Genomic DNA, 22334 nt, shown 5'->3' on the forward strand with positions numbered 1-22334 from the left:
ATGCAAACTGAAGTATAATTTTCTCACTTCCTTTATTTTTCTTGCTTTTTTAATGCAACTTGACTAATGCAGAAATGTTTTGCATGATTTCACATGTATAATTGATATCATATTGCTTGCCTTCTCAGTGGGTGGGGGAGGAATTGGAATGAGGGAAAGAGAGAATCTGAAATTCAAGTTTTTTTTTTAATGTTAGAAATAAATAAATAATAGCTTTAAAAAAAAAAGAACACAGGTGGTAGCCTCAGGAATGGAGAGAAAGGGGCTAAGAGAGAGACATTATGGAAACAGAACAGAATCAGCCACATTTGGCAACTGTTTGACTGAGGCAACGGGTGGGGGGAGGTCCAAGAGGGAAGAGTCAAGGGGGATCCATAAGGCTGGTGGAGGTGTAGGAAGGAGGGGAACCCGACCACTCCCAAAACTGTTCCCTGTGACCCTGGCCTTCCAGATAGCTCCTGCTCTATTCTTTTCCACCTCACATTGTTCCTAAACCGTCTCTTGGATGGAGAGCATTATGCAAATTCCAGCCATCCTAGTAACCATAGAAACCAAGCCCTCTCATCTTCATCCCTGCAGTAAGTTCTTCCATGGCAGAAAAGACCCACCCAGCTGACACCCACAAACAAACCCGAATAAACAGCAGGCAGATCAGGAGACCTTCTGTGTGTCAGATGACAGCAGCTTTTAATCTAAATGCATTCCCCAGAGCAGAGCTCCTGATATGGAGATCCTAGAGTCTGTGCAAAGGAGCCAGCCTAATTATGCCTGAAGCCTCCCTCTAACCCTCCCTCTTGGAGCTACCACATCCCTTCCTTTGTGTCCATCCAGGAGTTCATTCCTTTCGGGGTGACCTTTCAGGAAGAAGATGATCCAATGCCTCTGTCAACCTATTGACCCCCCTCCCAACATTTTAGCTTAGTTGAAATCTCTCCTGCTGCGGTCTGAGCTCCTATTCCCATTGGACAAAGAGACTAGCTATTTGATCTCCTCTTCAGTCTCAACAATTCTGACAAATCACCCCTGCTACGTGATAACGCTTTTGTTATATAGTTCAGAGTTGTTGATTTATTTTATAGACATGACACTGTGACCTCCTTAACAGCAAGGGATTGTCTCTGGCCTTTCTTTGTAATCGCAGGCTTATCACAGCTCCTGGCACATAGTAGGTGCTTAATAAATTATTTTTGGCTAACTTGTTGCCCAGACTGCATGTAAGTTCTGCCGGTCACTAAGACAAAGCACAAATGTGCACCCCAGGTGAGGTTTGAAACTCGTAGGGGCCTCGTCCTGGGCTATTGTCCACTGGAGTCTTTGCTGTTATACAAGCAACCTGATTTATCACAAAATAGATATATTACAGACAGTAGAATTTCCTAGCATTAAAATATGCACATTTACCCACACACTCAAATGGTTCCATGATCTCATTAGGTTATTTGTTCCATAATATATGACTCCCCATGTGCATTTGTAACAGGTCATATTAAACAATGTCCTTTATTTCACACTGCTTATATATTATATCCTAGGCAGCTTCTTACCATACACCCTCTTAGCCCCTCCTTTGTCTCTGCCCTTCACATAATTTGCCCTTTTGTACAAGACGCCTGGCTAAAGGACTCTTCAGATCATAGGTTCAGGGCTGGAAGTAGGGCTGGAACCAAAAAGGCCTCCATGGCTTCACAGTTAATACTCTTTCCACTGTGCGAAGCTATTTCCATCTCATCTAAGCCTCTGGTTTTGCAAATGAGGAAACAGAGAGGTGAAGTGATTTGCCTAAGGTCACACAGCAGGTTGAGAGTAGTGTGATGCAGTGGAAAGAGGAAAGGGGCTTCTAGCCAGAACACCTGGGTTTGAATCTGGACTTCACCATTTAATAAAAGTATGACCTTTCTGAGTCCTATTTCTGTTACCTGTCTGATAGGCCAAATCTTGTCATTTCTTTCTCTATAACATCTCTTGGATATGGTCCTTCCTGTCTAGTCATGCAAAGTCTAACTCAGGCCTTTATCACCTCCTGCTTGGACTGTTGAAATAGACTCCTAGGGAGTCTCCCTGCCTCATTTCTCCCTATGCTAATCTAACTTTGCATATCTGTCAGATTTTCCTAAAGCATAGTATATCTCACCATGCTACCCTACTGCTCAGTAAATTATAGTAGCTCCCTATTACCTCTAACATCAAACATATGTTCTTCTCAGCATTTAAAGTTCTTGGTTCCTTCCTATGTTTTCAGTCTTCTTACTACACATTATCTCCAATTTATCCTGTATAGATCTTATTGATACATAATCGTTTGTACATTATCTCCCCTATTAGATTATAAACTCATTGGGATCAGGGATTATCTTTTGTCTTTCTTTGTATTCCCACAGATTAGCACAGTGCCCGGCATATTGTAAGTGCTGATAAATGTTAGTTGACTGACTGACTGACCCTCCATTACTCTAAGGTACTTCCATACTGAAGCACACATGATACTATATCTCACCCATCTTTCTTGACTGGATCAGCCTCAGCCTTGTCACCTCTGCCTCTTTGAATCCATGGCTTCCAAATGCCACCTTCTCCAGGACGTCTTCCCTAGACTCCTCAGCCCTTTTCGCCTTCTCCTGCAAGGGCATCTTCCATTTACTTGAGGTTGTATCTTGTATGTATCTATTTACATACTCATATACATGCTGTCTCTATTAGATTGTAAGCTCCTTGAGAGGAGGGACTGTTGTTGCTTCTTTGTATCCTCAGCACTTTGCACATAATAAGCCCCCCAGGAAAAGGTGCTGATTAGCTGACACCTCAGAAAGTGTTTTTGTAAATTACAAAGGGAGAGATTCATCATCATCATCATCATCATCATCATCATCATTATTTAGTGATAAAAGTAGGACTAAGAACCCAGGTCTCCTGCCTCCTAGTCCAACACACTTTTTACCATAAGGTACCACCATGCCAATACGTGCATGATATACCGAGACCTAACGCAGCTTTGATTGGTGACCGTCCTTCCGCCTGAACTAGAGGAGCAATTTGAACTGATTGCAACCCTTCCACTACAACTCAGTAGTTGTGATAATTCACCTCACTCTGAGGCTAACCTGATGATGAGGGTCTCTGAATTTAGTGAGGCCGGTCCTTAGGCAGTGGCCATCCAGTCCATCTTTGGAGATCTACTGGAACCCTTTTTTGGCTGGGAATAATGATAGCTCATGTTCATTATTATACTTTAAGATATGCCAAATACTTTACATGTATTTTCCCATTTGATAGACACAATCACACAATAAGCTAGGTGCTAGTACTATCCCTATTTTACTGATGAGTAAACCAAGGCTTGGCAGTTAAGTGACTCACCCAGGGTCCCAAAGATAATAAGCACCTCAGACAGAATTCGAACCCATGTTTTCCTGACTCCAACTCCAGTACTCTGATGGTACAATGCTGTCTCTCTCTGATAGAACTCCCAGAGCTTATGCTCCGCTAGGATAGTCCTAGAGGACCAAGGGTCACCTAAATAGCACATTAAAGCAGGCCCTAGAGTAGGTCTCAGGGCTACAACTATCATATATAGAAATACTGGACAACTACGATACTAAAATAAGTTTAAAAATTCTAGGGGCAGGTAGGTGGTACAGTGTGGCTAGAGTGCCAGGCCTGGAGTCAGGAAGACCTGAGTTCAAATCTGGCATCAGACACTTAGTAGCTGTGCAACCCTGGGCGAGTCACTTAACCTCTGTTTGCCTCAGTTTCCTCACCTGTAAAATGGGGATAATAATAGCACCTACCTTTCAGGGTTGTTGTGAGGATCAAATGAGATACTTTATAGCACTTAGCATGGTGCCTGGCACATAGTAAGCATTATAGAAATGTTAGCTTTAATAAAAAGTATTTAATTTGTTCAAAACACATTGGCTTATGGCTTTATACAGGCAGTCTCCAACTTTAAAAAGTTTGTTCCAAAAGATTCTTCCGAGTTGGCTGTTTAGAATTTAGGAGCCATTCCCCTATAGAAGCAATGGACAGCACGGTGGTTAGGGTCGCGGGACAGGCTTCCAAACCCCATATAACCCATAAAGTATCTGAAATACAGGACAATACCAATAGTACTAGAGCACAGGCATCAAACTTGAATAGAATCAGGAGCCATTAATTCGTACAGAAGGATCCCTGTGGGCCACATATTGACTTAGTTGGTAACATAATATTATCACTTTATTGTATTTTTATTTGGGTAAATATTTCCCAATTACATTTTTAATCTGGTTCTTGCAACACTTAGGGAGTGTTGTACACCTCTGTACTAGATTCTAGCTACCACTAGGTCTCTGGGAGAAAATGCGGTCACTTTTTCTACACAATTCCTTGTTTAAAATGTGTTGCAGCCTGCTTACATCCACCATGCACCTCCCCACTGCCCTATGGCTGAACATCAACTCGTTTTTCTGAGACTGTAGTTATTCTATGATTCACAACTATGCATTTGGGAAATTATTGAGAGGAAAAACAAAGCATTAGTTCAGGTTTCCCTAGATTTTGTTATTGTTGTGCAGTTGTGTCCAATTCTTCATGACCCCATTTGGGGTTTTCTTGGCAAAGATACTATAATGGTTTGCCATTTCCTTCTCCAGCTCATTTTACAGATGAGGAAACTCCAGGGTCACATGGCTAGTAAGTGTCTGAAGCCAGATTTGAACTCAGAAAAATGAGTCTTCCCTAGATAGCCAACCCAAATTCTAAAGCAACAAGCAGCATGGGCAATTAAATGTCCAATGTTTATTTTCATCATGTCATAGGTCCAATCTGTGATACATTAATTTTATTGTTACATGCAGCATGTATACCTTATGGCACATTGGGGGTGCTTTAATCAATGTTAACAATACATCTATACCCATTTTAGAGGATTTAGAACATGACTGTAGAGGTTCGTGTAGGTTTTAACCCCTAAGATATCCTGCTGGTTGTTTCCATGATTTGTCTGATACTGGGTCTATGGTGAATAACACACCCTGCAGTTAGGATGTCATTCTTATACAGACATGGGTGATGCTCCAACCATCCTCTTTATGACATTGGTTTTAGGCAATGTATTATGGTGTAAATTAGGGCCTGCTCATAGATGAGCTAAGGCTAAGAGCAAGGAGGAAGTGAAGAAAGGGGGCTGAGAACTGGGCTGTGACAACTTTCTTTAGGTATTCGGGAAGAGAGGATGAAAAGAAAGAGAAGGAACAGTCCTACTCAGGTGAACACACCAACGAACCAGAATGCCAGAGGACTCATGATAAAATGTGCTACTCACCTCCTGACAGAGGTGATGGACCCAGGAGTGAAAACAGGCCCATTTGGGGGACATGGCCAATGCAGGGATTTGCTTTGCTTGACTGTGCATGTTTTTAATAAGTGTCTTACTTTTCTTGTTTTCTCAGTGGGGGAGGAGGGAAAGAGGGGAGGGAATGAAGGCAAATATTTGTGAAAATAAAATAAAATTTAATTTAAAAAAAAAGGACCAGAGAGGAAGAAGCATGTGAGGCCCTTTAAGGTGCAGAGTCAGCAGCAGCCCAGCAAAGGCCAGGCACTCAGGCTTCTTCTGAACTTAGCTGCTCTCCTGCCCTTTAACCTCTCATAGTCTATCTGGACCTAGGCTCAGCTCTCAGTTCTGCCAATACTACCTGAGTGACCTTGGGTAAGTCACTTCACCTCCCTCTGTAAGATGATGGAGTTGAACTGGATGGTCTCTGGGGCTCTGGATTCTATGACCTTATCACTCACAGAGCAAGTTGGGAAATCTGGTGACCAAACTGTGAAGGAATCCTAGGATCACAGACTCTCTTGGAGCTGGAAAGGACCTTGAAAGTCATCTATGGATGAGGGGGCTGCTGAGTGGCAGTTCACACCTGTAATCTCTGCTACTGGGGAAGGCTGAGGCTGGTAGGTTGCTGGAGTGTGGGGGTTCTGGGCTGCAGTGGGGCTAAAGCAGACGGGTGGCTATGCTAAGTCTAACATCAATAGGGGGAGCCCCTGAGAATGAAAGGGAGAAACCAGGGTGCCTAAGGGGGCCAAACTGACCAGGGTCAGAAAAATGGGGCAGGTTAAAGCTTTTGTACCCATCAGCATTTGTGTTGGGCCTCAGTGTGGCTACTGCATATCTGGCTTGGGTGAGATAGGGAGACTTAGTCTCTAAAAAATAAAATAAAAATAAAATAAAATAAAAAATGATGGAACCAAGACTAGTAGAGGAGAAGCGATTTTCCCAAGGTCACACAGGTAGTAAGTGGTAGAACTGGGATTGGAACACAGGCCCTGTGACTTAAAACCACTGTTCTAGGGAGAAGATAGGGGCAGGTGGAAGAGAGGTAGAGAAGGAACAGGAATACCAAGGAAAGGGCAATGGGAAGAGTGGGAAGGAGGGGTGTTAAATCAGAGAAGGGAAAGATTTAACTCCAAGGCCCTTGGCCTTAGAGTTCTTCCTTGACCTGGATATGGAGCGGACAGAGGCGCAGAGGCTCAGGGGGGGTGTCTGCCCGCGTACCCCCTATATAGAAATAGGGCCGCACCTCCCCAAAGCGGCCGTGGAAGGTGTAGAGGTGGGACTGCCGCTCAGCATCGTAAAAGGAGAGCTCCCCCTCCTCACACTCCAGCTCTACACGCAGGCGCTGAGGCAGCACAAGGCCCAGGGGCGAAGCGGAAGGATCGGACGCCACACAGTGATCCCCGTCAACTCCTCGGGTGCGGCAGATGTACCAGAAGCCTGAGCGGGCATCATGGTAGCAGCTGTGCGAGTGCCCGTCCCCACCAGACTCTCGACGAGTCCGTGCTACACCCACCCTCCAGTTATGGAGCCCACCCAAATCCACCTCCCAGGTGTGGGAGCCGTGGGAGAAGGCCCGGGAGCCCAGCAAGCAGGGAGAGGATGAGAAGCGCTCAGGGTTCTCCACTTGGACCCGATAGCCGTGGTTGGTGACCTTAGTGAGGTCGTCAGACACGGAGAGCCAGCCGGCTGCTGTGTTGGGGTCAAAGCTGAAGGGCACTAGGAGAGATGAAGAAGAACAGGGATTTTGGCAACCTGGCACACAGACTCCTCGCATCTAGCTCATCCCATTCTACTCTGTCCCTTCTGACTTTTTCCCCCACACTTGTGATTTCACAGGCATATAAGATTCCAGATGAGGAAATTCTCTTTACCAGTGGAGACTGGCATCTACTCTACAACTTAAAGTCTGAGAGAGTTGTCTGGACACTGAGAATCTAAAGATGCCACACGGCTAACATATGTCAGAGGTGGGATTTGAACCCAGACCTTCCTGGCTCTGAAACCAGTCATACAGCCTCTACCATGCAGGCTTTCCCAGATTTCTTAGAAATAAGAAATATCTAGTCAGCCCCCTTTGGATTACAGAATCAACTATTACAAAAATCAGTATTTTCCCTATCCCAAGAGGCTCTGGAGTAGGAGCTCTTAACATGGGGTCTATGAACTTGATTTTTAAAATATTTTAATAATGATTTCAGTATAATTGGCTTCCTATGTAATCCTGTGTATTTTGTTTTATGCATTTAAACACATTATTCTGAAAAGCGATCCACAGTCTTTACCAAACTGGTAGGGGGTCCTGACACAACAAAGGCTAAAAACCCCAGCTCTAGAGGAGTTGGACCTGTCCTAGGGATCTTGTATCAGTGAAGGAGGGTGAAAATGTTGCCTTCCAAGGTTACGGCACTGACGACTGAGGAACAGTCAGGTCATTCAGTGCCCCATGTGGTTTGGTACATGCTCCAGGCTCTGGAGGGGTCGCTATCCTGAATGCTAAGGCGTCCCCAGGACCCCTGAGGCATCGAAGGCCACCTCTGGGGGTGTGCATCTGATGGGAAGAGGGCCAAGGTCTCCGAGCAAATAGGTCAGTTGTGGGCTCAGAGAAGGATTCATTCTATCACCTGGAGGTCCTGGTGTGCCAGACCTGAGAGATGAAGGTTAGAAGGCATTTGTTGTTGTTTAATCCAGGGGTGAGGAATCTGCAGTCTCAAGGCCACATGCAGCCCTCTAGGTCCGTCACAGGGAAGTTTGGATTCAGTCAAAGGACTGCACTTGAGGACCTAAAGGGCCACATGTAGCAGGTTCCCCACCCCGGGTTTAGTCAGTCAGGTGTGTCGAACTCTTAGTAACCCCCTTTGGGGTTTTCTTGGCAAAGATACTGGAGTGGTTTGCCCTTTCCTTCTCCAGCTCATTTTACAGATGAGGAAACTGAGGTAAACAGGGTGAAGTGACTAGCTCAGGGTCACACAGCTAGTAAGTTTCTGAAGGCTGGATTTGAACTCAGGTTCTCCTGATGGCAGGGCTGGTGCACTATCTACTGAACCACCTAGCTGCTCTTTATAAAGGATACCATTTAATTTTATCAATCTTTCCACTCCCTCAGAACTTCTGAAAACTCTTGGGCAGGGGATCCTGGTCTTTTGGAATTCTGATGCGGCCTGGGCTTGCCAGAAGCTCCCAGAAATGACTTTGGGGTGCTCAGGCAGTACAGCACAATGAAAGAGCATCTGGGTTCAAATCCTGGCTTTGGTAGTACCTCCTAGTAGTTGTATCAGCTTGGGAAAGCCATTTTGCTTCTCTGGACCTCAGTTTCCTTAGCTATAAAATGAGATTGGACGAGATAGCCTAGAAACAGACTGCACCTTCCACAACTAAATCTACGATCACCGGGGTCTGCCCCGCCCCAAATCTGCCCTGCCAGGTAGCCTCAAAGGTCTGAAGATAGGCCCCGAGTTCAAGGCTGTCACCTAAAGGCATCTCAGAGCCCACCTGCCCCCAGTGGCATACACACAATTCAGCTAATAGAGGCAGGTACTTCTCAGTCAAAAGCAATCGGGGCATATAATAGGTCATATTTGAGGGTGGGGATTCAGTACCCCCTGCATTGATACCAAGGGGAGCACATCGGCAGGTAAAGTTTACAGGAGGCCTGAGATCAGGTAAAAGTGACATGGCTGATATAAGGAAGCTGGGGTTTAATGAGGGTTGTGATAATATTCTAATACCTAATCCTCTCTTAGGAGGCAGCTAGGTGGCCCAATGGACAGAGTGCTGGGCCTGGAGTCAGGAAGACCTGAATTCAAATCCAGCCTTCAGAAACTTCCTAGCTATATGACCCCGAGCTAGTCACTTAACCCTGTCTGCAGAAAGAAATGGCAAATCACTATAGTATCTTTGCCAAGAAAACCCCATGGACTCTGTCCACAGGCTCACAAAGAGCTGGAAATGACTGAACCACAACCAGAGACACTTTCTCCTGTTCCCCAGCTCTCCCTTCCTTCAGAAGATGCCTTCCCTTGAGGTAGGGCCTTGATCACTGTAGAAACTGAAGCACTGTAACACCTGGCTCTAGTGCAGCTCTCTAGACCAATGTCACATTACTTCTCACACACTCCAAGTTCCAGCCAAACTGGTCTATCTGCTGTCCCCCATAAGATTCCATTTCATCCGCCATTGGTTTGCCCAGGCTGTGGCCCATCCTAGAATGCTCTCCACTTCCCCTCCACCTCTGGGATCCTCTAGTTCCCTCCAATGCTCAGCTTAACCTTTCAAGGCCTTCAGGGATCCTCCCCCATGACTTTCTTTGTGTTTACTTTGCATGTATCTGATATTTACTTTTGGGATACATAGTTCCCCAGCCAGAGAGAATGGGAATACCTTGTGGATAGGGAAGGTTCAATGTCTCTCTTTCTATCCCCAGCACCTTGCACAGTACAGTGCCTGGCATACAGTAGACGTGTAATGCACATTGACTGAATTCAGCTGAATTGAAGGGAACCCCACTCTTTGAGGGATCTCAAATACAGAAGGCATGTCAAGGTTTCTGGGCCAAAGGCTAGGTGTTAGCAGTTACTATTGCCTCAAGTATCTGTCTGACAGAACTCTCCACCCCATAGGTGCTTCTACCCTGGCTGTCGTGAGAAGCTGGCTCTAGTGGGTGGTCCTAGCCTGGTCGTAGGGATTGCCTAAGACCATAGCAAAAGCTGGAGGTCATTCTTTATTACTGGCCACATCTTCTATGAAGATAACTAGATTGATCAAGATTATACACACACACACACAGAGACACAGGTTAGCTTTCAGAGTGAGATATATATGTATACATACAGATAGAGCGATACGTATGTGTGTATGTATGTGTGTGTTTATACACACACAAGGGCATAGTATTGAAGTCCAGATAGTAAGAAGCACAGCTAGGAGGGAAAGAAAGAGAGAGAGAGAGAGAGAGAGAAAGAGAGAGAAAGAGAGAGAGAGAGAGAGAGAGAGAGAGAAGGGAGGGAGAGGAAGGAAGGAAGGAAGGAAGGAAGGAAGGAAGGAAGGAAGGAAGGAAGGAAGGAAGGAAGGAAGGAAAGAAGGAAGGAAGGGAGGAAGGAAGAAAGGGAGGGAGGAAGGAAGGAAGATATTGCTCTGAGGGCCAACAAACACTGTAGGGAACTATGCCTCACAGCCCAGAAGTATTTCCCCAGAGCAGGTACCTTCTCTACCCTAACCACACCCTGTGGTCCCAAACTTTTCCTTTCCCTTTTATGTGTTGTCTTCCTCCATTATGTAATGTAATGTAAGCTCCATGAGGACAGGGAGTGTTTTGCTTTTGCTTGTGTTTTTATTCTTAGCACTTAGCACAGTGCCTGGCACACAGTAATTGCCTGATAAATGTTGATTGCCTGCCTACCTGTTAGATCTGCTTTGTGGAGGCCAACCCACCTTGCACTTCAAACTGTTGGATGAGATGACCTCTAGGGAAGGGTCCCTCTGAGATCTAATAATTTCTGATTCCACAAAGATGCCTAAGCCCTTGATCATTCAGACTAATGTACTATAGCAGAGTTTCTGAACCTAGGTTCTGTAACCTTGGGTTTCTTTTTTGTTGTTGTTGTCATTGTTTTGGCCAGGCAATTGGGGTTAAGTGACTTGCCTGGGGTCACACAGCTAGTGAGTATCATGTGTCTGAGGCTGGTTTTGAACTCATGTCCTCCTGATTCCAGGGCTGGTGCCCTGTCCACTGTGCCACCTAGCTCCCTATAATCCTGTTTTTTTAAAAAATATTTTGATGACTGAATTTCAACATAATTGGTTTCCTTTGTAATCCTACTTTTATTTTATGCATTTAAAAATATGATTCTAAGAAGAGGTCCATAGGCTTTACTAGATTGTCTAAGGGATCCATTACCCCCAAAATGGTGGAGAACCCCTGCACTATAGGGATCTAAACTGAGCACCTCCAAAGTGTTTTTCCCTGCAAGGCTGCTGCTGCTGCCATCTGGTGGATGCTCTTACATCTGCATGGGCGGGCATCCTTGCTCACTCACAACAGCTCCCAGGCTGGAGGGGACTTTAAGTCTTGGCTGCCACATCTGCCAGCTGCAACCCCTTGTTAAATCTCCTACCAGGAAGAATCCGAGCTTGGGTGTGTGGGATAAGCAGAGTGTTGTGAACGAGATGAAAAGGAGAGGGTTCAAGGCCAAGGAAGCAAGAGAGAAGAGATACTAGGGATGACAAAAGTTGGGTGATGAGGGGTAAGGAAAAGGTGATGGTGTAGGGAGTAAGAGATATGTAAGTAAACGGAGTGGCAGGTACCTGTAGGGAGCAGTGTTCTGGGAGAAGATGTGAGTGGGGTCACTAAGTGAATTGTGGGGGAGGTCAGTGGGCAACCCTCAGTAATGGAGGAAGGATGGATCAGGTGGGCATATGAGTACTTGTTATCTACCTCATTAGAATGTAAGCTCCTCCTGAGCAGGGATTGTTTCATTCTTTGTCTTTGCAGCAAGCCAACAACAAGCATTTATTAAGGCCTTATTGTGTGCCAGGCACTGCGCTAAGCTCTGGGGATACAAAAGTAAAAAAGTCCTTGCTCACAGTCTAATGGAGGAGAAAACAAAATACACATGGGTGATTTCAGAGAGAGAGAAGACACTAGCATTGCAGGAGGCTGGAAAAGGCTTCTTACAGAAGGTAGGATTTTTGCTGGGATTTGGGGGAAGTCAGAGGAGCCAAGTGGTGGAGGTGAGGCAGGAGAGAATTTCTACCATCAAGGAAAACCAGTGAAAATGCATTCAGCTGGGAGACCAAGTTCCTTGTGGGAGGAATGGCAAGGAGACCAGTGTTGCTGGATCATAGAGTCGATGGAGGGAAATAAGGGCCAAGCCTGGCAAGGCAGGAAGGGGACAGCTTATGAAGGGTTTTAGAAGCCAAACAGAGGATGTTACATTCTATCCTGGAAGCAATAAGGAGCCAGGGGAGTTTATCGAGGAGGGAAAGGGCATAACCTTTATGGTATATTTATGCTTTAGGAAGATCACTTTGGCAGCTGCATGGAGAAGGGACTGGGGTGGGGAGAAATGAAGCAGAGAGGCCCGAAGTTTACTACAAGAGTCCAGGTATGAGGTGATGAGAAGTCTACACCAGGGTGGTGAGAGTGATAAAGCCGAGAATGGGACATATACAAGAGATGTTGGAAAGGTATAATTTATAGGGCTAAGCAACAGATTTGGGGTAGTTAGATGGCACTATGGATAGAGTGCTGGGCCTGGAGTCAGGAAGACTCATGTTCCTGAGTTCAAATCTGACCTCAGACACTTACTAGCTGTGTGACTCAGGGCAAGTCACTTAACCCTGTTTGCCTCAGTTTCCTCATCTGTAAAATGAGCTGAAGAAGGAAATGGCAAACTGCTTCAGTAGTTCTGCCAAGAAAACCCCAAATGGTGTCAGGAAGCCTTGGACAGGACTGAAAACAACTGAACAACAACAAACAACAGATTGGATTATGGAGTGATGAGAGTGAAGGTTCAAGGATGACACCTAAATCATGAGCCTGGGTGACTTGGAGGATGGTAGTGCCCTTGATAGTAATGGGGAAGTTTAGAACAGGAAGGTCGAGGGAGCAGTTAGGTGGTGCAGTGGATAAAGCTCTGGCCTTGGAGTCAGGAGGACCTGAGTTCAAATCTGGCCTCAGACACTTGACCCTTACTAGCTGTGTGACCCTGAGCAAGTCACTTAACCTCGACTGCCTCCCCAAAAAGCAAAACAAAAACTGAACAGGGAGGTCTCATAGAGGCAGGGGTGGGGAAGAGTGAGGGGACAGAGGAAGATAATGGGCCCAAGTTTTGGACATGTTGAGTCTAAGGAACATCTGCTTCAAGTTGTTCAATAGACAGATGGATATATGAGTCTGAAGGTCAGCAGAGTGGTTAGGGCTGGGCAAATAGATCTGAAGGTAATCTGCAGAGAGAGAACTGAATCCATGGGAGCTGATGAGATCGCCAAGTGAAACAGTATAGAAGGAAAAGAGGAAAAAGACAGAGCAGGCCTGGGGCAGACCCTCAGGGGACAATCACAGTGAGGGGACACGATCTGGATGAAGATCCAGCAAAGAAGGCTAAGCAGTAGTGGTCAGACAGATAGGCGGAGAACCAGGAGAGAGCAGTGCCTGAAAACCTACAGAGAAGTATCAAGGAGAAGAAAGTGATCAACAGTATCAAAGGACGCAGAGAGGTCAAGAAGGATGAGGATGGAGGAAAAAGCCATCAGACTTGGTGATTAAGAGACTGACGGCAACCTTGAAGAGGACAATTTCAGTTGAACGCAGAGGGCTGGAGCCAAATGATAGAGTTAAGAAGAGCGTCAGGGGACGGGAAGTGGTGGCACCTATTTTAAATGGCCTACTCATGGAATTCAGCCATAAAAGGGGGGAGAGACATAGGGCAATAGCTAGCAGGGATGAAAAAATCAAATGAAGGTCTTCTGAGGAGGGTATAGGGCACATTTGTAGGCAGTAGGAAAGCAGCCAGAAGACAAGAAGAGACAGTGAGAGAGGAGGGATGCCACACTGGAATTTAGCTGCTAGAACTTAGTTGGGGAGACTTTAGCTCCATAGGAGGAAAAAGGATCAGAGAAGGGGTTTTTGTTTTGGTTTAAAGGGTGGTGTCCTCTGCTGTTCAGTACTTGGATGAAGTCTTTGTCAGAATGGGGCCAGCTAGAACAGTAAGGTGCAGGAAGAGTTACAGATTGGTTTAAAAATAGGGGTCATCTGGATGGCAAATAGGAAGCTAGGGAGATCTCCTCCTGCTTCCAGAGGCAGACTTCTAGCTACCTCTAGCTTTTAATCAAAAAAGCAATTATTAATATAAATTGTTATTAATACTCATAATATAAATATCATTAATACTAATTTAATCCAAAAGCACTCATTATATGCTCGAGAGGAAACAAAAAGTAGGTACTGTTAACCAGCTGGGTGGTAGAATCAGCAACCAAGAAGATCTCAACAGATTAAAATGTTGGGCCAGATCCGCTGAAATGAACCCTAACAAGAATGTGATGGAAGGCATTTACATCTTATCAGGACAAGCTTACTGCCAATGCTTGTTTTAGAATCTGGTGTGAGGGAGGGGAGATGGGGAGAACTGCTTTACCCTCCCTTACCCCTTCCCTATCCCAGAATCCTCTATTATTCTCCCCTTCCCACACCAGAGCTTTATCCTCTTGCCACCTTTGAGTTGGTTGTTACCAACCTTTTGGGTAGGTGGAGGCCTGGCAGAGGACCCTCTCTCAAAGGCCAGGGCCCACCAGCAGCTATGTAATAAGACTGAGCCACAGCAGCAGTGCCTGAGTCAGAGATGGTGGGAGGAACAGGGCTAGAGCTTGGAGTAGACCGGGGGAGCTTTCTGCTCGTCCCAGCTGGGAGCCCTGATGGAAACTGCAGCTCATACAAGCCCACAGCAAAATTGCCAGTTAGGTTTGAACCAACACATTTCATTCATACTCAGCTCATGCCAACAATGTTCTGCAGAAAATGATCGAGAATCATCTAGACTTTCTGCTGCACAATAGCCATTTCATTTCCCTTGCCTCCATAGGCCCTGTTTTCTGGATTTTTATAATAACCTGTTCTGCAGACTTTCCAAATTCTCCATCTCTCTCTCCAGGAAATCCAAACATGTGCCTCAGAACTAAAGAGTTTTCATCATGGCAAAACAGAGTAGGGTTAGGGGACACATTTGTATGTCAAAGTGCTCACCCAGAAGCAAAGTCACTTAAGTTTAGAGCTGGAGGAGGCTTCAGGACATCTAATCTCCTCATTGAAGAAACTGAGGCTCGAAGTTGGGGAAGTAGCCTGCCCAATATCATGCCACTAAGTTAAGGGCAGAGGTGGATCTCAGGCCTGGACTCCTGTTTCAATGCACTTGTCCCTATGTACTGCCTTCCCTCCTCCCACCCCCTCCATCCTGGAGAGCTCAAAGACCCCTTCTACTCACCAGCTTGGACACTGCCCAGCATCTTCTTCCATACACGGTACTGCAGGGAGTCCAGGTACTTGCTGACATCAATAAGCATTCCTGGTTGGATGGGCTCTGGCTCAGTTGTGCAGGAAAGTCTGAGCAAGGACATAAGGGGTAGATGGGGCCACAAAGACACGAGTGGGGTGACATGAAAGGAATGGGGCTCCTTCTATCTCTTTGGCTACTTGGGCTTCTCTGACGCTTTCAGAGCATCACAATCAGAGAACTGGAAGGGACTTCAGTGGTCATCTTGTCCACCCTGAACCTAAACAAAAATCCTCCCTTCGAGGGACCCAAGTCCAGATTTTTTTTTACAATCTCTAGTGAGGGGAAGGGGACAGCTAGGGAGCACAGTGGATAGAGTGGCCGACCTGGAGTCAAGAAGACATCTTCCTGTGTTCAAATCTGGCCTCAGACACTTACTAGCTGCGTGACCCTGGGCAAGGCACTTAATGCTCAGTTTGCCTCAGTTTCCTCATCTGTAAAATAAGTTGGAGAAGCAAATGGCAAATCACTCCAGTATCTTTGCCAAGAAAACCTCAAATGGGGTCAGGAAGATTCAGACTGACTGACACAAGTCAACAGAAACAGCAGTGAGGGGAAACCCACTCAGTGTCCTGAGGCCTACTATTTCTATTGTGATTTGCATAGCTCCAATGGTTGGAAGTTCTTCCTTACATCAAGCCCATCAAGTGCTGCTTTTGTCTCTTTGCCACTTCAGCCAGTTGCTTCTAGCTCTGCTCAGCTCCCAGGGACAGAATACATCTACTCCACCAGTGGGGAACCTGTACCTTCAGGCCACAAGTGGCCTTCTAGGTCCTTAAGTGTGGCCTTTTAACTGAATCCACATTTTACAGAAGACCCAAAGGGTTTGTCCTCAGAAGCAATAACCTCACCAACTCCCCAGTTTCCCTGACGCTCAGGTACCTTATGTGCACCCATGTGTAATACTGACAGAACTAGGCAGCTTCTATTCCTTGTGGATGGCTAAGCCCACTGGTTTCTTATTTAGGGCCCAGTCCTTGTTGCCCTACCCCCCAGCAGTTGAGTCCAGAAGCTTCAGAAGCTCATGGTCTCCAAAGTCCTTGGGTCAACTGCCCTCTTGGGTACTTGAATCAGAAAAATATGCCCTTCCTAACAGAGCTGAGCTCTTCAGATCTGCTGACCATTCTGGAAATTAAGTGGGCTCTGAAAAATCTCATTGTGGGGTGTGCCGGTGTGGGAGGATCATTCTCAGAATAACAGGGCAAATATGTTTTTAATACTGAGCAAAGCAAGAGTCCTCTTGCCTGATTTAAAACCATTCCACCTTAAAGGCAGTCATACATGGGGGTTCATTAGGGCAGGGGCTGGGAGGGCAGTGGGGTAGGGGAGAGGAGGGACTATCAGTTACAGAAGGAAAGCAAATGGAACTGGATATGGATTAAACTTAGGGTTCACAGAATGACTAAGACCCATGGGATGGGGGGCAAGGGGTGGGAGCAAAGGTAAGATAGGAGAAGAGGCTTCAAATCCTGTGGGTAGATCTATATTTATAGACTTTCTGTCCTCCTCAAGCATTCAGTGTTGTGTTATGGTAATTTTAAATGCCTTCCTGTGGACTCCAAAGGTGGTTCTGGAATGTGCCTTCAATGGGCTTTGGTTACTGCCTCACTGGAATTCTTTTATGTGCCTAGTGGCTAGGGCCACAAACAGAGACAGCTAAATATATTGTACTGTGATGCTTTTTAACATCCTGTGACTTCATGCTAGGAAAAATAGAAGAAGGAAAGAAAGCAAAAGGAAAGAAGGAAGGAAGGTATATGACTCATTTGTTCCCCATTACATCTAGGAACTTACCTACGTTTACGGCTCTTGTGTTTCTGAAAGAAAAAAAGAACATACAGTAAAGAGATGAACATCTAGATTCAATAAAAGCCAGCATTTATCTGATATGTAGCAGGAAGCTGACTGAGGTCCCAGAAAAATTTCACTCAGTCTCCAAGCCTGGGAAAGTGAGGGTGTCAAAGCTCTACTATTTGTTGTCAACCTTTTGGCTTTCAGCCTAAACCAGGGGTGGGGAACCTGCAGCCTCAAGGCCCCATGTAATTCTCTAGGTCCCCAAGTGCGCCCCTTTGACTGAATCCAAACTTCACAGTATAAACCCCCTCAATGAAAGGATTTGTTCTGTAAAGCTTGGACTCAGTCAAAAGGCAGCAGCACACAAGGACCTAGAAGGCCACATGCAGCGTTGAAGCCACAGGTTCCCCACTCCTGGGCCCTAAAGGACCTGTCCACCCATACACACAGAGATATTTTGAAGGCCATATATAAAGACTAAACTCACAGGACAACATCTTAGATCATAGGTAGAGAACCTTTTTTTTTCTTCTATTAAAGGCCAATAAAAGAGAGGGGAAGATCAGAAGGAAAAGGAAAAGGGGATGATTAAGGAAAAAGAAGATAGGAGTTACAGATCAGGAGTCAGCCAGGACTTACTGGTTTACTGAGCAGCCTGTGATCCAGCTGGACAAAAGGCTCTGGTATATTGACTCATATGTGGAAGTCACCTACTCTCTTAATTTTCAGTTGACACAGAGTCAAAGAAATGTCCATCTATTTAGTGAGGCACTTGACTTTTCTCAAGCCTCCATTTCCCTACCTATAGAAAGGAGGTAATAATATTTGTACTTCCACAGCTTTGTTATACAGGAAAGTATTTGTAAATCTGAAAGCACTATAGAAATTTGAGTTGTAATTATTTTCTGCTCCATCTCTGCCTCTGTTCTGGTCTACACTTCAATCATCCCAGGCAGATTGGTATTTATTCCAATTTTTAAAATCTCTTCAAAGAGGCAGATCCTAAATCAGCTGCATATTGATTTAGAAAACCACAATTTGACATTATCTATATTATACTGTAGTTTTACTTATTTTGTTAATATTTCCCAATTACATTTTAATGGCCGTATGCTTAACACCTCTGCTCTAAATCATATCTTCCGAACAACCTGGTTTTGCCTCACATTCAGTGAGTTATTATACCTTTCCTAAATAAATATCTTTTGCTTAGATTTAAATTCCCTTCCCTTTTTTTGGGTAGGTTTCTGAGAGAAAAACCAGCTGGTCTATCCTTTGAATTTTTGGCATCTGGACCAATGACATCATCGTTGTGGGAAATGCTTAGTGTGGAAACTCCTTTTACCCATGAAAATCAACAACTGAGGGGTTAAAGAATTTGCCCATGTTCACACAGCTAGTATGTACCACAGGAAGGCCTAGAAACCAGATATCCCTGACTGCAAAGCCAGCTCTCTATTCACTCTGTCACACTTTATCTATTCCTTTTGACAAATAAGCTCAATTCCCACAGCCCTTGTTTGTAATTTCTAATTTCTGTTGTTCTTTTATAGACTCCATCCAGGTGAGCCAAACCTCTGATTAGACTATAGAACCTAGATATGATATGGAGTATGGAAGCTTCCTAACCTCACAGAACCTTTTAAGCTTCCAGTTCATTCTCTTCAGTCCCTGGCATCAACATCACCCAAAGCAGCCCCCAATTTCTCTATGACAAGAGAGGAGGAGGAGAGAGGAGCAAGCAGGTTGCTATAAGGATGCTGAGTTTGTTGCAAAGCTCTTAGAAAATGTAGAAGCTCACAGGGAGAACTTTTATCATTAATAGCTTATAGAAATCCTAAAACTCTGGAGCAAGGAACCCTTTTCAGCTAGAATATCTGCTGGTCAGCACCAAAAGCGAGGCACACAGGATTGGGATCAGCCAGTGCTGCTGGTCTCCTAGATACTCTTCATACTAAAGACTTCATGGGTTCATTCCAACCAGCCCCATAGAATTCTTGCCATCCCCCTCCACCCCCAGGCCTCAGGGCTGAGCCTCTTACCATGAGAAAAGAGATATCATCTTCCTTCATCTCCATCTGTAGCCTCCCGATCTCGTGAGCCAAGGCCTCCGTCTCTTCTGCCAACTGTTTCATTTTTTCTTCTACCTGCCTCAGTTTCTGTCCCGCTTCCTCGGTCACTGCGTCCAGGGCTGCCCGCTCTTCTACTCTCAAGAACTCTCGGAGTTTCTCAAACTCCTGCCGGATCCTGCCCTGAAGCCAGGCAGCTTCCACCTAAAGCAGAGGGGGGAAGAATGTGAGCTGGGCGGAGAGGTTAGAAGGTCCTGGGAGAAGGTACAGAGTAAGAAATTAGGAGACATGAAGAAAGGAGTCCAAGTTAGGCTGAAAATGGAAAAGGAGTGGGAATAGAGAGGAGGTTTGTCAAGGCTGAGGAATGCTGGCCTTGAATTATTGGGTGAAGTTCCGTGTTTAGAGGTTGAGAAGGATGATTTGGTAAATAAATGGAATAATTTTTCAAAACTACAGAAAGTAATAAGAACAATAGTTAACATTTATATAGCACGTCAGGGTTTGCAGAGTTTTAGATGTTTTATCTCACTTGATCCTCACAACAACCCTGTGAGGCAGACACTATTCTCCCTTTTTTTACAGACGAAGCTGAGTGAGGGCACATTCACATGGCTACTAAGTGTCTGAGGTTGAATTTTATCTCAGGACTAATCAGTATGAGACCCTCCCTGCAGCATCCCTGACAAGTGGTCACCCAGTCTTTGCTTAAAAACCACCCGAGAGGGAGAATGGGACATAGCAAAGAGACTGTGGGAGTTGGAGTCCGGAAGGTCTGGGTTCAAACCTCATCTCTGATCCTTGCTATCTGTGTGACCCTGGGCAAGCAATCTTGTAGAGACTTGTAATCAACCTATCATTAAACATTTGTTAAACACCTACCACGTGCCAGGCACTGTGATAAGCACTATTGTCATTGATAGCAATTATAGCATTATAGCCATTCTGAAACCCTGGAGCAGGGAATCCTTTTCAGAAAGAGTACCTGTTGGTCAGCACCCAAAATGGTGCTGGGCAAGTATCTTCTCCGAGGCTCAGTTTTCTCCTCTGTAAAATGGATAATTTTACCTCAAGTACCTACTTACAGGATCATAATTGTAGAGTTGGAAGGGACTTTAGAGATCACCTAGTCCAATCCCTTCATTTTACAGATGAAGAAACTGAGGTCCCATACAGATCCAATGGCTTGCCCAAGGTGATTGTTGTTAAGTTGTTTGCAGCTGTGTCTGACTCTTTATGACCCCATTTGGGGTTTTCTTGGCAAAGATACTGGTTTGTCATTTCCTTCCCCAGTTCATTTGACAGATGAGGAAACTGAGGCAAATAGGGTTAAGTGACTTGCCCACAGTCACATTGCTAATAAGTATCTGAGGCCAGATTTGAACTCAGAAAAAGGAGTCTTCCTGACTCTAGGCCCAGCATTTTTTCCCAGTGAGCCACCTAGATGCCCAAGGTCACCCAGGTGACAGAATTAAGATTTCAATCCCAGTCCCAAACCCAGCCCTCTTTTCCCTGTACTTCTTTTTGTCCTGAGGCTCAAATGAGATCAATACGTCAAGTGTTTCCATCATTTATTAAGCACCTGCTACATAACAGGCACTGTGTGCTATCCAGATGTCAGTTATTATTCTTGCCTTCCCACTCAGAGAGGGGGAGGGGGGATTCTTCAGAAATGTCAGGCAGCATGTGCTGCCCAGCTGCTACACAACCATGAAAAGACTCTTTGGTCCCACGGCTGGGCTGTGACAAGGTCTACCCTCATCATGGAGAAGGGGAAATCAGGGAGACGTCACTGACTCCCAGAAATTCTTAATAGCACTGTCACCACTGAGGATGAAGCCTGACAAAGCAGGCTGGGATGTGGGGACCTGGCCTTTGTTGAAGTCTTTCAGGGAGGCACCACTGATGACAGGGTCAGGCAGCGTTACAGTTAAGCCTCTGGACCCAACGGAACTGACATTTTCAGGGAGGAAGCCAGGATATGGTTTTGACACCTGATGAAACGCCCAAGTGTCTGCAGGCTGCCAAGACCTCATCGGCTTTGGTTGTCATGGCCCCTTACTGTCTGTCACTGTTGCAATTGCACAAGTTGTGGCCAGGCATTTTCAGAATGGCTATCCAATGTAATTAATGGTAAGCAGCATGGTAGAGTAGAGAGGGCACTGGACTTCAAGTCAAGAAGACCTGGGTTCAAAACCTATGCCAGAAACTTACTAGCTATGTGACCTTAGGCACAGCAACTAAGGTTGTTGAGACTCAGTTTCCTCAAGTGCTGGACATAATGAGGATGAAATGAGATAATGCATAGAACACCTGTGCAACTCTTAAAGTGCTGTGTAAATATCAGCTATTATTATTAATCAATCAACAAGTATTAATAAAGTACCTACTGTGTGCCAGGCACTGTGCTAGAGATTGGAGGATATGAAGACAAAAGCTAGTCCCTTCCTCCAGAACTTTACATGTAACAATTTACTATGTACCAACAATACACATATAAGTAAATACAAAATATCTTTGCCATTTCCTCTCTACCCAATTTTACAGATGAGGAAACTGAGGCAAACTGGGTTAAATGACTTGCCCAGGGTCACACAGCTAGTAATCGTCTGAGGCCAGATTTGACCTCAGGAAGATGAGTCTTCCTGACTTCGAGCCCAGTGCTCTATCTACTGTACCACCTAGCTGCCCCTACACAACAACAAAATAAAAAGTATGTGCCAAGTAAATACAAAGGAATTTTGAGAGGTACCACCAGCAACATAATGGATTAAGGTGCGACTGTACATTCTAAATTGCCTACCTAGTACCATTAACTGAAAGACAATGTTGCACAATGGATAGAAGGCTAGACTTGGAGTCAGGAAGATCTAGGTTCGAATTCTGCTACATTCTAGCTGAGTGGCTAAGGACAAAATTACTTAATCTCTCACAACCTCAGACAGTTCTTCAAGACCAGAGTTCTTGACCGGGGGTCCACAGACTTCAAGGAGCTTGTGAACTTGGATAGGGGATGGGGGTGGGGATTGCATTTTATTTTCACTTGTAATCCTGTTTTTTTTATCTTGTTCATTTTAAAACAGTTTTCTGAGAAGGCGTCCATAGGCTTCACTAGAC

The 22334-nt window shown here is 45.2% G+C and overlaps 1 protein-coding gene across 1 annotated transcript in view; it reads right to left on the minus strand.

Annotated features, from left to right (window-relative positions):
• Positions 1-4753: 4753 nt before the first annotated feature.
• The window catches only part of TRIM35 (tripartite motif containing 35), a 32963-nt gene continuing 15382 nt past the window's right edge, over positions 4754-22334 (minus strand). The window contains exons 3-6 of the mRNA XM_020983972.2: positions 19194-19424; positions 17152-17174; positions 15289-15407; positions 4754-7027 (exon numbers count right to left, since the gene is read on the minus strand). Coding sequence (XP_020839631.1) covers positions 6456-7027; positions 15289-15407; positions 17152-17174; positions 19194-19424 — 945 coding nt within the window. The 3' untranslated portion in view covers positions 4754-6455. The remainder of the gene's footprint in view (positions 7028-15288; positions 15408-17151; positions 17175-19193; positions 19425-22334) is intronic.

The sequence above is a fragment of the Phascolarctos cinereus genome, unplaced genomic scaffold (assembly GCF_003287225.1).
Source record: "Phascolarctos cinereus isolate Bilbo 61053 unplaced genomic scaffold, phaCin_HiC Scaffold_2;HRSCAF=192, whole genome shotgun sequence".
Taxonomy (NCBI): domain Eukaryota; kingdom Metazoa; phylum Chordata; class Mammalia; order Diprotodontia; family Phascolarctidae; genus Phascolarctos; species Phascolarctos cinereus.